Here is a 15,867-nt window from a genome sequence, read left to right as displayed (position 1 = left end):
AAAATTATGATAATCTTTATAATCATTTTTTTTGTTCAAATTATCATTATTTAAATAATTATTTATTTTAAATAATAAATAATTATTTTAAATAATAAATTCATTTATCAAACAAACTCAAATGATCAATCTTTAACTTCTAAAATTTTTTGAACTATTAAGAAATTTTTAATAAGTCTAAATAACTTGATCTACTATAATATTTAATTCAATTACTTAAATCAAACAAGTAATTTTTTTAAACCATAAATAAATGATTTTTTTATTCAATATAAAATACATGATATTTTAAATTACCAACAATAAATACTTTTTTTTCTGTTACGCTTTATGTTAATTTCAAATTAATAAATTTTTTTCTCTTATCAAATATTATTAAAAGCACAAAATCTAATCCATATAAATCACATCACATGCTTAAGTTTCCTCTAGTGTGCAATGGAAGATTGAGCTCTTATAAATAAAAAAAAATATCTTTGTTGTTTCGAACGAGTTTTTAGTGGGATTTCTTTTCATAGTCACCCATTTTAGAAGGTTCAGTTTCTAATTTTTGAAAGTTTGAGGATTTAAATGTGATTTCAACAAACAAAAGGGAACATTTAAAAAATACCCAAAAGATCTGGCCTGGTTAAAGCGTATAAATTCTTAAACCCTAGGGGCTACCGTAAAGCCCTCCTTTTTCCCTTGTCGCTGCTAAATCTTCTAGTGTTAACTCGAACCCATCTCCTCCCCCCCCCCCCCCCCCCAAAAAAAAAGGAAGAAAATGGCTCGCACTCTCAAAAACCCTAAAAAGGCTAAGATAAAGAACAAGGTTCAATTGCAAAAATCAATTCTTAATCTAATTTTAAATTGAGCTTGAATTTGTTTTTTTTTTTTTTTTTTGTAACAATAAATTGTTCTGTAATTGATTTCTTAAAAAGGGCTCAAAGAAAGGAGATGGAGCATCAACGTCTTCGTCGGTGCCAACGTTTCGGCCAAGGGTTTGGCAACCAGGAGTTGACGAATTGGAGGAAGGAGAAGAGCTTCAGTGTGACCCTTCTGCTTACAATTCTCTTCATGCTTTTCATATTGGATGGCCTTGTTTGAGGTATTTTTGAAAATTTTTGTCCATTTTTTGGTGTTTGGTTGCTGAGTAAGTGATGGGAAAAGTGAGAGAATTTGGAAAGGTTTATAAAAAATGTAAAAGGGTATTTGAAAGGTGCTTACTTTATATTTTTTGGATGTTTTGTTTTATTGGTTTTAATTTAGAATTTTGATAATTTTTGACAGCTTTGATATTGTTCGCGATTCATTGGGTTCAGACCGGAAAGATTTTCCACATACAGTATATTTTGTTGCAGGGACTCAGGTGAGCTAATAATCATTGGATCGAAGGGAGCAAAATTCATCTTATCTGAACCACTCAGAGGAGATAGTTTACTTTTGTGACTTTGTGTTAAGTTCATTTGATCTCTTCTGGTCATGTTAATATTATTCTGTGTATTGATGTTCTTGTTTATGATTTTGCAGGCAGAGAAAGCTTCTTGGAATTCTATTGGAGTGTTTAAAGTAAGTAATGTTTCTGGGACAAGGCGTGAACTAGTTCCTACCAAATCTGCAGAGGATGACCCTGATATGGATGCTGAAAGTAGTGATAGTGAGAATAGTGAAGATGAAGAAGAAGGTGGATCTGGCGCACCAGTTTTACAGGCAATTTATTGTTTGATTCAACATTTCTAGTTATATCATCTCCTGGTTTATTGTTAGACTTATATTGTTCCTTTTTCACTTGTTCTTGTTGTGGCAGTTGCGAAAGGTAGCTCATCATGGATGTGTTAATCGCATACGTGCCATGACACAAAATCCTCACATATGTGCATCTTGGGCTGATAGTGGTCATGTTCAGGTCAGACTCATAATCCAAAGATATTGTCGATTGTTAGCTTTTTTAAATTTAATTAACTAATTGGCCAAAAATTTTTAGTTATTAACCAAAAAACTATCAAAAGTGAGAAAATGGAGAATTGGGTATGATGGGGAGAGTGAATTGGTGAACAAGAAAACGTATGATGAGTAAATCCCGGTGATACTTACAAGAAAGCATACAGAAAGGAAATTCTTTATGTACCTTTCAATATCTTTTGCCTTGTTTTCTTCTTTATTTTGGGAGAGATTAACACTTTGATTTCAGTTTACATCTAACTTATATTTTAATGCATTTAATGATTGGGAATTCTGGTATATCTGTGGATCAACCAGGGACATGATCTTTTTCTTGCTTTGCTTTTTGATACTATTTGTTGCAGCTATGGGACTTCAGTTCTCATCTGAATGCTTTAGCAGAGTCAGAAACAGAAGGTATCCAGGGAGCTTCTTCAGTTTTTAATCAGGCTCCTTTAGTTAACTTCCGTGGCCACAAAGATGAAGGCTATGCAATTGATTGGAGTCCTGTTGTTGCTGGAAGACTTGTAACTGGTATTGGTTGAGTAATAATTGTGACAAATTCTCTTTTAACTTCTCAGTAATCTTGAGCTGTCATTTGCTTTATGGATTGAAGATGTTCTATTGTGATGGTGATGTTCTTCATGTTTTGTAGGGGACTGCAAGAACTGTATTCATTTGTGGGAGCCTACATCTGGTTCAACATGGAATATTGATGCTACTCCATTTGTTGGCCATTCTGCAAGTGTGGAAGACCTACAAGTACGTAATTTTGTCGTAAAGTAATGATTGAATCTTTTTGAATTCTAAACTTATAATTAAACTTTGTTTGCACTACTTGGATCTAATATCACCATTTCTCTTTTCAACTCTTTATACACAGTGGAGTCCATCAGAACCTCATGCATTCGTCTCCTGTTCTGTGGATGGGACTATTGCAATTTGGGATATCCGTTTAGGGAAGTCACCAGCAGCTTCTTTTAAGGCACATGATGCAGATGTGAATGTCATCTCATGGAACAGGTATATCAGTCTTGATATATTTATTTACCCTTTCTTTAACACCATTTCTTTCTATCATCAAACTTTTGACTTTGTGCATCCTTGATTCTTTATTTAGGCAGGCTAGTTGTATGTTAGCATCAGGAAGTGATGATGGGACATTTTCAATACATGATTTTAGGTTGCTCAAGGTATGTCTATTATTGCCTAGGAGAGGATGATACTTTGTTTGATGAAAAAGGAAATCTGACCTTGGACTTTATACCTCTGGGCTAATTTTTGTTTATCTTAAACGTGATACATCTTGTTATTGAAGATTCTTTCCAGATTCATTCGCACTTCTTTTGTATCCAATTGTGCTCTTCTTTTTATCTTAGGCTGGAGTTAAAGTTCTAAGCTTTTACTTTCTAATTTCTAATTGAGAAGATTGTTTTCTGCCGAACTCTACTCAATCCATTGACTGGATTTTGTGTGGGCAGGATGGAAATACAGTGGTAGCTCATTTTAAGTACCATAAATACCCAGTGACATCCATTGAGTGGAGTCCACATGAAGCCTCCACTTTGGCAGTTTCTTCATTTGATAATCAGTTAACGTAAGTATTTCAAAAGCACTAGAATATTTAGGCTAACAAACTTGATGGAGAAGATGCCAGGAATAGGATGTTGGAGATTTGAAGATCTCTCTCACACAATTTGGTTAATCGATGTATTAATTTAATTTTCTTTTGCTTCAATTTCCAGAATATGGGATCTTTCTTTAGAAAAGGATGAGGAAGAGGAAGCAGAATTCAAAGCTCAAACAAGGGAGCAAGTAAATGCCCCAGAAGATTTACCTCCGCAACTTCTTTTTGTTCATCAGGTACTTAATAAAAGCATTGAAATTGAGGATGATTGCTGTCTTCTATCATTTAACACTCTTTCCACTATGAACAGGGGCAGAAGGACTTGAAAGAACTCCATTGGCATGCTCAAATTCCTGGAATGATTGTGTCAACCGCAGCTGATGGTTTCAACATCCTAATGCCTTCAAATATACAGAGTACTCTCTCCAATGGCTCTTGAAAAACGGATTGGATCTATTGTGGTAACGAATGAATGAGCAGCTGATTCTAAGCATATATCCTTACATGTGTGAAATATGGAGCAACTCTTTTTCTCTGTTTTGCCCATTGGTGCATCAGAGTAAAAATATCGTTGCTCCCAAGGTTTTCTTTCTTTTTTTTTTTCTCTCCATTTTTTATGGCCGCAGGATGCTCTCAATATTTACTTGTGTATTTCACTTTATCGTCTGTTATGGAGAATCTCAATGTTCGAAGTTAGAATCTAAACCATTCGTATGGATGAAGAAATACTTGATATAACATAAAGGTACAGCAAAATCCGGCTTGGCCGGGCATCACTCTATCGATTCATCATTTTATAATCAAATCAGCCTGCATGTCATCATCAAAGTTAAAAAGTTTGACAAAACTGTATAATACCATTTAAGAGTTAAATCTCTACGAGTTTACAGGCTTTCCATTTAATTTGGGGAAAGGATCTTGCTTGCTTAAAACAACTACTTTGCTCTTGTGAGCAAAGTACCCTTTCACAAGATTTTTGTGTATAAGAATGGTCATGATACACTCAACCTGCAAAATGGAAAAAGGATACTGGTAAATTCTCATAACCAAATACAATTGCAGGGAAGAATGTAATGGAAAAAAAAAGTACCTCGTCCAGATCCATGTCCATCTCAAGCCATTTCAATGCTTTGACAATTACTTCCAATTTCAACTGGTGACCTTTGCTTGGATCCTTCTGCTTTTGGGTGAAGTAACTACAGGACAAGAATGCTACAATCAATATCTGAGCAAAAACTATTCAAGAGAGTAGCTTACGGGGTCATGTGGCTTGAGCTCTTACATTTTTTTAACCAATCTTTGGTAAACTTGGAGCTCTAGCTTCTCTAGAACAAGATACACACCAGATCTCAAAAACCTGACAGGCGGGGAAGAATAGTCGGACCCAGTCTTCACGAGTTAATTTCACTAACAACAAAAACAGGATGATAAACTTACTGGTCTTCATGTTCCTGGAGAGCATGCCGAAGAAGTCGAAGATCACCCCTCTTTAGAGCTTCTATAACATTGCTGTACTGTGAATACAACCATTGTTAATTACTAATTTGATATGTTGAACCAACTATAAAAGAGTTAAAAATATATTTGCAATTTGGCCTTTCATTCATCTGATTTTCTTTTGTTCCTTTTGATAGTAAAATTACGTTATAAATACATGTTCAGTGCGAAAGAAGCACTTGCACATGACGACAAGAAAGAACGAAAAATAAGTAAATATAATAAAGAGAGGCTGTACCTCAAGGAGGCTATACTTCTCTAGTAGCCAAGCTCTAGGTAAGATGCCTAATGAAAGCTTCACCGGTATCAAGTATTTCAATATCATCCTACAAAAATCAAACTGAAAGAAATAAGAATCAAATAAATATTAAAAACTTGGATTTAACTTGCTATTCTCGTGTAGAAGTTTCACGCAGAAGTAAGATTAGGTGAATCATCTTTCTTGACGCTTTAGCATTTTCTTATCCAGACAATGTTAATAATGAGGTTGTTAATATAGTATATTTTGTGTCATCCCCAACTTCTAATGTCAAAATATTCGTACTCACTAAAATCCATCCTCCACAATGGTAATTTTAGAATACATTCAAAATAGAAATAAATCTGTAACATTTATGAACAGATTACTTAACGGAATATTTAACTTTATCAGTAATTAGATTTGATTAATATTGATACCTCCATGCATATGCTAAAATAAGAGATAAAATAACAAAATAAGGACATCAAGGGTAACTAGAAAACTCAACAAAACAAGTGAGAAATACCAGTTGAAATGAAATAAAAGTTGAAGCATATGTGTTAGAGAATGTTAAAAAAAATCCAAAGAAGAGAAATTTCACATAGTAGTTGTCAAGTGCCACAGTAGATGATCAGTGCAGCAACAATTTTTAATAGATCAGTTGATGTAACTTCTCTACTATGCAGATGCAAGATATATATACAAAAAGCACATCAGAAACAAACCTTATATTTGCTTCTCTGAGAGGGTTGCAATATGTCAAGGCATATGATAACTTATGGTCAGCCTGCCCGGTTACAAAAGTATACAGTACAAGTAGTCATTACAAATGGATGTGGAATTCAAATGCAATACTTTGCAACTTATGTCATCCAACATTGACAACATGAAACCAGATAAAATAATAATGAGAAGCTTGGATGCTAGGTATAAACTGGGTCTAAAGCCAAAATTAATCATGCTTCCAAAGGCAAACACAAAACAACCACAAATATAGTTTATATCTCAGAAAGAAAGAAGCAAAGCTTTTTCCCACAGAATTTAAATTACTTACAGCAGGAAAATTTTCATTGAAAACTTCCAAACGCCCAGTATAATACATGTAGGTGACCTGCAAAAGGAGGTAGCATTCATCAAAGAGTTGTATACATGAAAAATACCAGAAGGAAAAAGCATCATTCAAATTGAACTTACCTTGTCTCTTCTAGGAAATTCCTCAAAATAAAAAATACGAGCAGTTTCAATACTTCTTATGACACTTCGGCAGAGGTGAACTGTACCAAGCTGAAAAGTAAAGCAAATGTTCATATGTAGCATAGCCACTTGTGCCCTTCTCAGTTCAAAAGAGAAAATATTCATAACTGATATCGAAACTGAATCATTTGCATTGCTTTTGGTAAGCATGTTGGATGGAGAGGAAAAAATATCCCAGGAAAAAGCTGACAAAAAATCTTAAATACTTCTTAACCTCCAAAATGCCCAGTTCTAACCATAAAATCCACTTGCCAAAACCAAACTCATGAAAAATGTAGGACAGAGAGCGAAAAGATTCTAGCAAGGTAGAAGAAATATAAATATTACCTTGAAGTAGATTTTAAACAGCTGGCAAGTCACATGTAATGCTCCCACGCGTTTCGGGCCTTTTCCCTGGAATCCACATGTCATGACCAACAATTAGCAACAATGGCTATTAGTTCTGCCAATGAAGTATAAACAAGCATTGAGAAGACAAAGAAACCTACAGCGAGAACACCAAATACTTTCATAAGAAATGAGCCAGCTCCCTTCAATTTCTCCGGGGACTTTCCATTAGAAGCCAACTCTCTATCAGCCTACAATTTAAAACATCCCAATCTCAATTTAAATCAAAAGAAAATTTACTTTAAAAAAACAAAAACTAAAAAGGTTATGCCATCAATACCCTCTCTGCAAGAACCCTAATTTCATAAGCAATAACATACAATGCCTCCAATGCCCATGCTGATTCCCAATTCCTAAATTCCTGAATAAAAGCACTGCCAAAACAAGATTCTAACCATTACCCACATTTCATACACATCTCTATTTAATCAAAAAAGACTTTTTAGAAAATATATCTTAAAAACCAAAAGAGGAAAATGTAAGTTACTTGGCAAATTTTTCAAAGGCATGGTAGGCATCAACCAAGTTTCCAAGTCTATAGCCTAGCAGAGAACAAAAAAGAGGGGCCAAAATCTCACCAAACTGTGAAAACTTATCTGACTGCTTGATCAATCTGTTAGCATCCTATCACAAAGAAAAAAAATGACAAATTTATTTTGATTTATTGAAAGAATAGATAGATAAGAATAAAGAGGAATAGAGAGAGACCTGGAAGAAGTTGAGGGCATCAGCAAGGGAAAGCAGAGAGGGAGAGTTGGAGGACAAGGAAAAGAGCTGAGCAAGGGAAGCTACATCTTGGTAGGTAACGGCGTCGGAAAATTTTGTTTAGGTAATCGGTGATTCTTCTATGGGCTTCACCCATGGTTGGATACGCCATTGCTCCACTAAAAGTTTCGATTTTTATCAATTAAAGTACATTTAAAAATGAAAATTCAGTCTTTTGTATTGATCAACTGGTCCGCTAGTTCAACTGTAGTTTTCTGTTTCAACCTGGCTTTTCCTTTTATACAAAGAAAAGAAGAAAATATTTCTCCTTGAGCTACTAGGATTTGGAATTTGATATTGGAAACGACAACGTTCTAAACTTGGGATTAAACTATACATTGGGCCGACGCAAATTGTATTAGTGGGACCCGTAATGCATTAAAGCAGCGCAAATGGACAGCGAAGTAATGGTCAGCATTCTGATCATTCTCCGGTGACTGGAATATTCCGAATAAAAGGGCTCTTCGTCAACTGGACTCCATTTGTCCACTTCACTTTCCCAAACAAAGACTCCTTAGGCGACTTGCCAACCGTCATCGAAACACCTCTAATTCTTGCATTTCACTCTCCAATCTACCACTTATCATTGTACCCTCTAAGTCTTCTTGATCTCTAATTTAATTGTCTCTGAGGCCTTGATTTCACAGAAACTGTGGAGAAAGCAGAAGAAAGAAATGATGGGTTCTGATTCGTTAGTCAAACAAAGCCAATACTAGGCCCACCCCGAGAAGAAGACCCTTCAAGCCAATCCGGAGCTCTCCTTTCTTTCAACACTGATTCTTCTTTAGACCCTTCAGCAAAAGAATCTCCTTCAAGGCCCAGAACTACCATCATCTTCATTGCTTTAATACTCCTCACTTGCATTGCTCTTTCTGCTGCCTTTGCCTTTGCTTTCCTCTTTTACTCTTCTTCCTCTTCACTCTTTTACTCTTCTTCCTCTTCATCATCTTCCTCTTCAGTGCAGCACACAACGTGTCCGGTCCTTTGAAGAAACTGGAAAAACCAGTGGTTCTTTTTATTTCCTCTGATGGGTTTCGATTTGGGTACCAATTCAAGACCTCAACACCAAACATCCACCGTTTGATTGCTAATGGGACTGAAGCTGAGGTGGGTTTGATTCCTGTTTTCCCTACTCTTACTTTTCCCTATCATTACTCCATTGCCACCGGCCTTTATCCTGCTTATCATGGTATTATAAATAACTATTTTTTGGATCCTAACACTGGTGAGGCTTTCACCATGGCAAGTCCTGAACCCAAGTGGTGGTTAGGTGAGCCACTTTGGGAGACTCTGGTCAATCATGGGTTAAAGGCTGCTACCTATTTTTGGCCTGGAAGTGAGGTAAAAAAGGGTTCTTGGAATTGTCCTGAAAAGTTTTGTAAGTTCTATAATGGTTCTGTTCCTTTTGAGGATAGAGTTGATACCGTTTTAAGTTATTTTGATTTGCCTAGTAGTGAAATTCCCGTGTTTATGACATTGTATTTTGAGGATCCTGATCATCAGGGTCACCAGGTTGGAGCTGATGATCCCGAGATTACTGAAGCTGTTGCCAGAATTGATAGAATGATTGGGAGGTTAATCGATGGTTTAGAAAAAAGAGAGATTTTTGAGGATGTTACTATAATTATGGTTGGAGATCATGGGATGGTTGGTACATGTGATAAAAAGCTAATTTTTCTTGATGATTTAGCATCTTGGATTGAAATTCCAGCCGAATGGGTTCAGTCTTATAGTCCATTGCTTGCGATTCGTCCACCACCTGGTTATGCACCATCGGATGTTGTTGCAAAGATGAAAGAAGGACTGGAATCTGGGAAAGTTGAGAATGGGAAGTATTTGAAGGTTTATCTTAAGGAGGAGCTACCCAGTCGGCTACATTATGCAGCAAGTGACCGGATTCCTCCCATAATAGGGCTGATTGAGGAGAGTTTTAAGGTGGAACTGAAAAGGACTAAGGGAAAAGAATGTGGAGGATCATATGGGTATGACAATGCAGTTTTCTCCATGAGGACTATTTTTATTGGTCATGGTCCTCAATTTGCAAGGGGAAAGGTCCCATCTTTTGAGAATGTTCAGATATATAACTTGGTAACTTCAATTCTCAAGATACAGGGTGCTCCCAATAATGGGTCTTCAGCATTCCCTGTGTCTCTTCTTTTGCCCAGCCAATAATAATTATCTCCTAAGCATGTTCCAAGTGATCTTAGCTGCGGAAGTATGGAGCAGAAGTGGGCAGGAAGGCTACTGCGAAGCCAAATGACCCACGCAGATATGATGAGACTGTGCAGAAGAAGGATATTAATGAACTCAGGAATTAGGATCCTTTTAGATTGTTGAGCTACAGGTGTTTGTACTTTGTATCTGTAGTTACTTGGCTTCAATTTTTCATGCATCTGAGCTGCATCATGCCATCTGTAATTAATATGCTCTTTTGTGCGATGCTGTTACCATGTTTTAAAAGTAGCATCAAAATAAATCGGATAGTGCAAAGTATTCTGGTATTGTTCTTTCTGCTTCTGGCTCCTCCTTAGATAAGGCCTAGGTTGCTCATCCAATTTGGTGTCTTTTTCTAGCGCATACCTTGGATCCTGGAAATTGGAATTCACAATTAAATTGAAAACAAATAATTTAGAAGCTAGTTGTTTCAATGTATGCCCTGTCTTGCCGGTAGAGAAAATTGCCAAGCTTCTTGAACTTTGATTTATTCTGACTTTCATCATGCATTTTTGTTTTGTGGGATAAATTCTATCATAGGATTCTTATAGCAAAACAGATTCTTATCTCTTCTGTTTTACTCTGAGCAGTTTGTTCTCAGGTATAGAGAAGATTTTAAGGATTTGCTTCACTCTTATTGGAAAAAAAAAAAAACATCAGAAAAAAAAAAGACTGATAGGCAATGGCCTGAACTAAACCCTCAAATCGAGGCTCCACCCTCATTTCAAACATTTTTCTCTCTACCCTTTTCTTGTGCAATTCTGTTGGTGCCCTTCTTTTGATCTCTCAGCAAAAACTTAAGGAAGCAAAGTCATGTCGGAAGAATCAATGACGACTGTACCTCCTTCCATCCGGGCTTCGATGTTGCCATTTATTTTACCTACAGTTTATGTCTCCTCGTATCTCATCTCCCCCTTTACACAAATTCAATTTATCAAAGTAATCTAGCATCCGGATTCGTAGCTGTGCAAGGAAATCAGTTGAGGGAAAACAAACCGAAAGTGAAAGAAAATAAGGGTAAGAGAGAAGTAAAAAACTGACGTGGCATGTGGCAAAAAAACTAATTTTTAAGAAATAAGAACAAAAATATCTAGTTTGAGAATAAAAGTTTTTAATGACCTTATTTTGAAAAAAAAAACTAATGGTATGGCTTATAGGTATTTATAGATCGGATCAGATATGGATTAATTCATAATTGATATTAATAATTTTTATATTAAGTCAAGCTCATTATTAATATTAATAATTTATATGTTTGCTCATTATCAGCTGTTGATATTGTTGTTTATATGATATTAGCTTATAAATATAAATATGCACATTTAATATGTAGTAATCTATATTAGGGTGTAATACTAACTAGTAGTATTGATTATTATCATGTAATTTCCTATATAGAGAGCTTAAGGGGAGACAATTGATCAACAAATTTAGATTTGTTGACCCTAACTTCATTAGTGAGCAGAGTGGTATAGTCACTTATCATGCTAATCATGTGATCCAATGCATGAAAAGACTGGTTGATTATTATTTGCTCTCGTATAATGCACAGTAAGTTATATTCCAACCTTAATTATTTTAACCTTACCCAAATTCGATCTGATGCATAATCTGAATATATCATTTTTATTATTTTACAGTCGTCATTGGATGCTTATTGTGATTAACACCAAATCTTTAACGCCATACTTATTTAATTCAGTAAATCCAATGGTCATGCCTAATCCCGATATTCAAACTTTTATAAAGAGGTATTACACTTTATTATATTATATATCTTATGTTTCTTTATAAGTAATTTTATTTATATATTAAATAATTTTTTTCTTTTCAATTTAAGGTAATATTTGCATTGATTAGAAGATAAAGAAAATGAAATGGGTGTCATTACCAGTAAATGTGAAATATATTCTTTTATGCTAAATTTGTGTAGATAAATATTTCTTAAACCCACTCAATTTAATTTTTAGGTATCTTGTCAACCCGATAATATTGAATGTGGATATTATATCCTTCGTTTTATACGCGAGATAGTTTTACATTATTTTATAACCACACCATTTAATGTTAGTATAAATTTCATAAACTCGTTATATCTTTATAAAAATAAAAAGGTACCTTATGTTCTCATTTATTAACATTTACTTCTGATTTTTTTTTAGTAGGAGAGTAAAGAAAGTTTCACGAAAGAGGAACTGGATGAAGTCCGTAAAGAATGGTTTGAGTATGTATTATCATTTATCAATGTTGATAAACCTTGAAGTTAGACATTGTTGGTTGAATGTAAATATATGAGGAATAAATTGTTATAATGTTTTTAACATGCCATGTTGAATGAAAACTTTAAGTTTGTACATTAAGGTATTGGTTTAATATTATTGATATACTTAATATGAATACACTATGTGTATTTAATATATTATTAAGTTCAATTATTTTAGAAAAGTTTATTAATATGGCAACATTATCAATTTTAATTTTGGATGTATGGTCAATTTATTAAAATACAATAATGTTTATTATATAAATTTCAAAATGTAATTCGTAGTAACACATATATAAACCAAATATTTTCTGGGCATAACTATACAACTAACTTCAAACATTTTCTAGGCATAAACCTACAACTGACTTGACATATACAATATCAAATTTTTTTTGATGGGATTAATGAATGTGTTTTTAGCAAAAAAAGGCCTTAAATCATTCATAATAAAATGTTATTGAATGCGTTTTTAACAAAAACCACATTTAATAATCTTACTTAAAAATATATTGTGTAGAATATTAAAGGTGTTTTGAAAAAAAAACGTCTTCAAGAATCATACAAAATATTGTGTATGGATTATTGAATGCATTTTTGAAAAAAAATGCCTTCAATAATTTTTGTTAAAAATTTATTTATTGGATTATTGAAGGCGTTTTCACTCAAAAACGCCTTTAAGAATTCGTTCTATATTTTTTTGTGGATTATTACGAGCATATTTAGCAAGAAAACGCCTTCAATAATTCCAAAAAACATGTTATTGAAAGTATTTTTTACCAAAACCTCCTGCAATAATCTCATCTAAAATTTTTTCTTATGAAATATTAAATGTTTTTTGGGCAAAAAACACCTTCAAGAATCCATTCTAACTTTTTTGTATGGATTATTCAAGGTGTTTAAAAAAAATCGCCTTCAATAATACCAATTAAAACTTAATTGAATGGATTATTAAGGGTATTTTCCTACAGGTAACACCTTGAATAATCTATAACAAAATGTTATTAAAGGTATTTTTGAAAAAAATCGCCTTCAATAATCCGACCATTCAAATTTATTGTCTAGAATATTAAAAGTGTAAACGCCTTAAAAAATCTATTCCAACTTTTGTCTATAAATTATTGAAGGGGTTTTTGATAAAAATTGCCTTTAATAATCCTAACTAAAAATTTATTAATTGGATTATAGAAGGCGAGTTCAACCAAAAACACCTTAAGAATCGGTTCTATATTTTTTCTATGGATTATTAAAAGCATTTCTCTATGAAAAACACCTTCAACATTCTCTCTAAATTTTTTTAAAACAATTGGTGAAGGCTTTTTTGTCAAGAAAATATCTAAAATAATCAATTACAAATAATCTCTATAAAAACCCAAAAAAGGCTAAAGGGAGGGATCAAACTTACCACCTTATGGTTAACATCCGTACGATCCAAAAATTTTGATATGATATTTATTGAAGTCATTTTTTTACCAAAAAAAGCCTTTAATAAGCTTGTGAATTTTTTTTGTGGAATTATTAAAGGCGTTTCTGGTAGAAAACACTTTTAATAATCGCATATATTTTTTATAAGGGGATTATTGAAGGTATTATCTGCCAAAAACACTTTTAGTATTTTTTATCATTTTTTTAACGTGATTATTCAAGACGTTTTCTACCAAAAATATCTTTAGTATTCACTCAAAATTTTAAGGTAAGATTATTCAAGACATTTTAGTTGAAAAACATCACTCATATCAAGTCTTGGGTGGTTTTTATAAGTAACAACGCCGCTATTTGAATATTCAGTGACATTTTGATAATAAATGCCTTAAGTTTTATAAAAACACGAAAGTTAGCGACATTTGTAAGTGAAACGCTGTTACAAAATTACTATTAATCTTTTATTTTCTTGTAGTGCAAATAAAAACAAGGCACTCCCCTTAAAGTAAATGTTGTGGCACCAAATTTTGGTTCTAGAATACTTTGCTTATTGAACTATAGGTTGACCATTAGAAGCTTTCAGCATTGCTTACCTTGCTTGAAAGATTAGAAATACAAAGTTTTTCTTATTTTGATGGTGGTTTTTTTTTAAGAGAATGGCAAAAAAAAATGTATAAGGTGATGTATGTTAGGCTAAAAAGCCTTAATCCAATCACACCAGTGAAAGCGAAATCAAATAATTAATCAATTATACAAGAGACAACAATTTAAAGTGGTTTGGTCCAATTGACCTACATCCACAGATGAGAAACAAGATTCATTAGTTGTAGAGAATTACAAATATACATCAAAACGTATCAACCACTCAACAATCAATACCCATAGACCTCATAATCTTCTCTAGTCCTATGAAGTATTCTCAACCTAAACAAACACATACTCATATGCACCATTTCAACACAACCGAACACATACCCATATGCACCCATACATCATACCTATGTTGACCCTTTCAATCTCTTCTACTTCACTCACAAATAAACATACACACCCATAAGATGTAAAACCTCAATACTCCTATGAGATGTCTATCTTACAAAATCCTATAACTCTCTTACATCTTTTTCTCATACCTAACCCTATAAAGACTTCACCTATTTATAACCATACAAATTTGCTTATTAAGAATCCCTTTCCTCTTAGAATTCTTTTCCTGCAAGTCAAACTTGTCTATTAAAAATCTTTTTTATCTTAGAATTCTTCTTTTGCAAGTCTTTTTGTCCATCAAGTAATATCTGACCAATTTTAAAAAAATCTCCAACAAATCCCAAACCAATCTACTATGAAATTTGAGTTATTATTCCTAACAATGCACAGCCTTAAGAAAATTCAGACTGAAAGACACTTCTTCATGCATTTATTGGCTTCAAAACCGCATTTATAGATGATCAACTTTCTTATGCAACTATATCACTTACAAGGAATATTCGATACAAAATTATTAGTAGCTTAAATTTCAATGTCTTAGCTACATCTGGTTCTTTTCCGTATCATCTGCAGTTTCAAAAAATAAAGGATGCTATCGAAATGCACAGCCAACCGCATTGCAACATTGGTCCATCTAAGGGAGTTGGAGACCTGAATCTTGAATCTGTTTCTTCTCCGATTGAAATGCCAGCTGTGTCAACCTAAACACTGGATTCATGCATTTCCATGCATATTGCATACCAGTGGACAAGTCATTTTGAGCTTATCTAATATCTCTGTATATTGGCATTTTTCTTGGTTGAAGTTGCCGCATTCTTTTTCATTCTTATTCTGCCTGTGATATATATAACCTCGAAATTCAAGTAGAAATCAAATTTCCTTGTTTCTCAAGTCTGAACCTTCCTACCTGTGTGTGTGTTTTTTTTCTTCTAAACTTCATCTGTAGTTCTGTACCATGTAAGAAATTTTATGTCTCAAAATGAGGTGGTGTAAATTAAAACAAGTAAACAATATAAGCTCATGAAAATTGATTTTATTTTATTCTGATTGCTAGTGTTATTGCGGCATTGTAAGTAAATAAATTATACAAAGGGGGTTCTGGATCTTCATCTGGATTTTTGGAATTTATAGTAAAATTTTGATTTAAAAAAAAAACGAATTGAATGGTATGGGTATCAATTATCATAAAAATATAGGAAAATTCTAAAAATGCCCTTTTTAAAATTATTTTAAATGAAATTATTTAATTACTAATTTTCTTTTCTCTTCACACTCTTTCCTGCGGAAAGT

At 33.4% G+C, this 15,867-nt stretch overlaps 2 protein-coding genes and 1 pseudogene across 3 annotated transcripts; 2 read left to right on the top strand and 1 right to left on the bottom strand.

Moving 5' to 3' along the window:
- Positions 1-666: 666 nt before the first annotated feature.
- LOC111299157 (protein HEAT STRESS TOLERANT DWD 1-like) lies at positions 667-4,252 on the top strand. The gene is made up of 12 exons (XM_022894197.2): positions 667-811; positions 921-1,087; positions 1,270-1,348; positions 1,510-1,689; positions 1,787-1,885; positions 2,286-2,454; positions 2,576-2,682; positions 2,804-2,943; positions 3,041-3,113; positions 3,402-3,517; positions 3,666-3,783; positions 3,858-4,252. Exons 1-12 carry the CDS (start codon positions 764-766, stop codon positions 3,984-3,986), a joined length of 1,425 nt encoding a protein of 474 aa, XP_022749932.2. The 5' UTR covers positions 667-763; the 3' UTR covers positions 3,987-4,252.
- Positions 4,253-4,261: 9 nt separating this feature from the next.
- LOC111299158 (enhanced ethylene response protein 5-like) lies at positions 4,262-7,876 on the bottom strand (annotated as a pseudogene). The gene is made up of 13 exons (XR_016329703.1): positions 7,635-7,876; positions 7,414-7,550; positions 7,207-7,300; positions 7,028-7,117; positions 6,867-6,932; positions 6,480-6,569; positions 6,340-6,396; positions 6,011-6,072; positions 5,283-5,370; positions 4,985-5,061; positions 4,830-4,904; positions 4,638-4,743; positions 4,262-4,555 (listed from the first exon to the last, which is right to left on the bottom strand). The product of XR_016329703.1 is annotated as an enhanced ethylene response protein 5-like (transcript).
- Positions 7,877-8,181: 305 nt separating this feature from the next.
- On the top strand, positions 8,182-10,184 carry LOC111300869 (nucleotide pyrophosphatase/phosphodiesterase 1-like). The gene has a single exon (XM_089747197.1). It carries the CDS (start codon positions 8,931-8,933, stop codon positions 9,861-9,863), a length of 933 nt encoding a protein of 310 aa, XP_089603323.1. The 5' UTR covers positions 8,182-8,930; the 3' UTR covers positions 9,864-10,184.
- Positions 10,185-15,867: the final 5,683 nt, after the last annotated feature.

Source organism: Durio zibethinus, chromosome 18, assembly GCF_047325235.1.
Source record: "Durio zibethinus cultivar Kanyao isolate XHJ-2024 chromosome 18, ASM4732523v1, whole genome shotgun sequence".
Lineage (NCBI taxonomy): Eukaryota > Viridiplantae > Streptophyta > Magnoliopsida > Malvales > Malvaceae > Durio > Durio zibethinus.
Note: the sequence above shows the minus strand (reverse complement) of the source record. Positions and strands in the feature narration are given on the sequence as shown.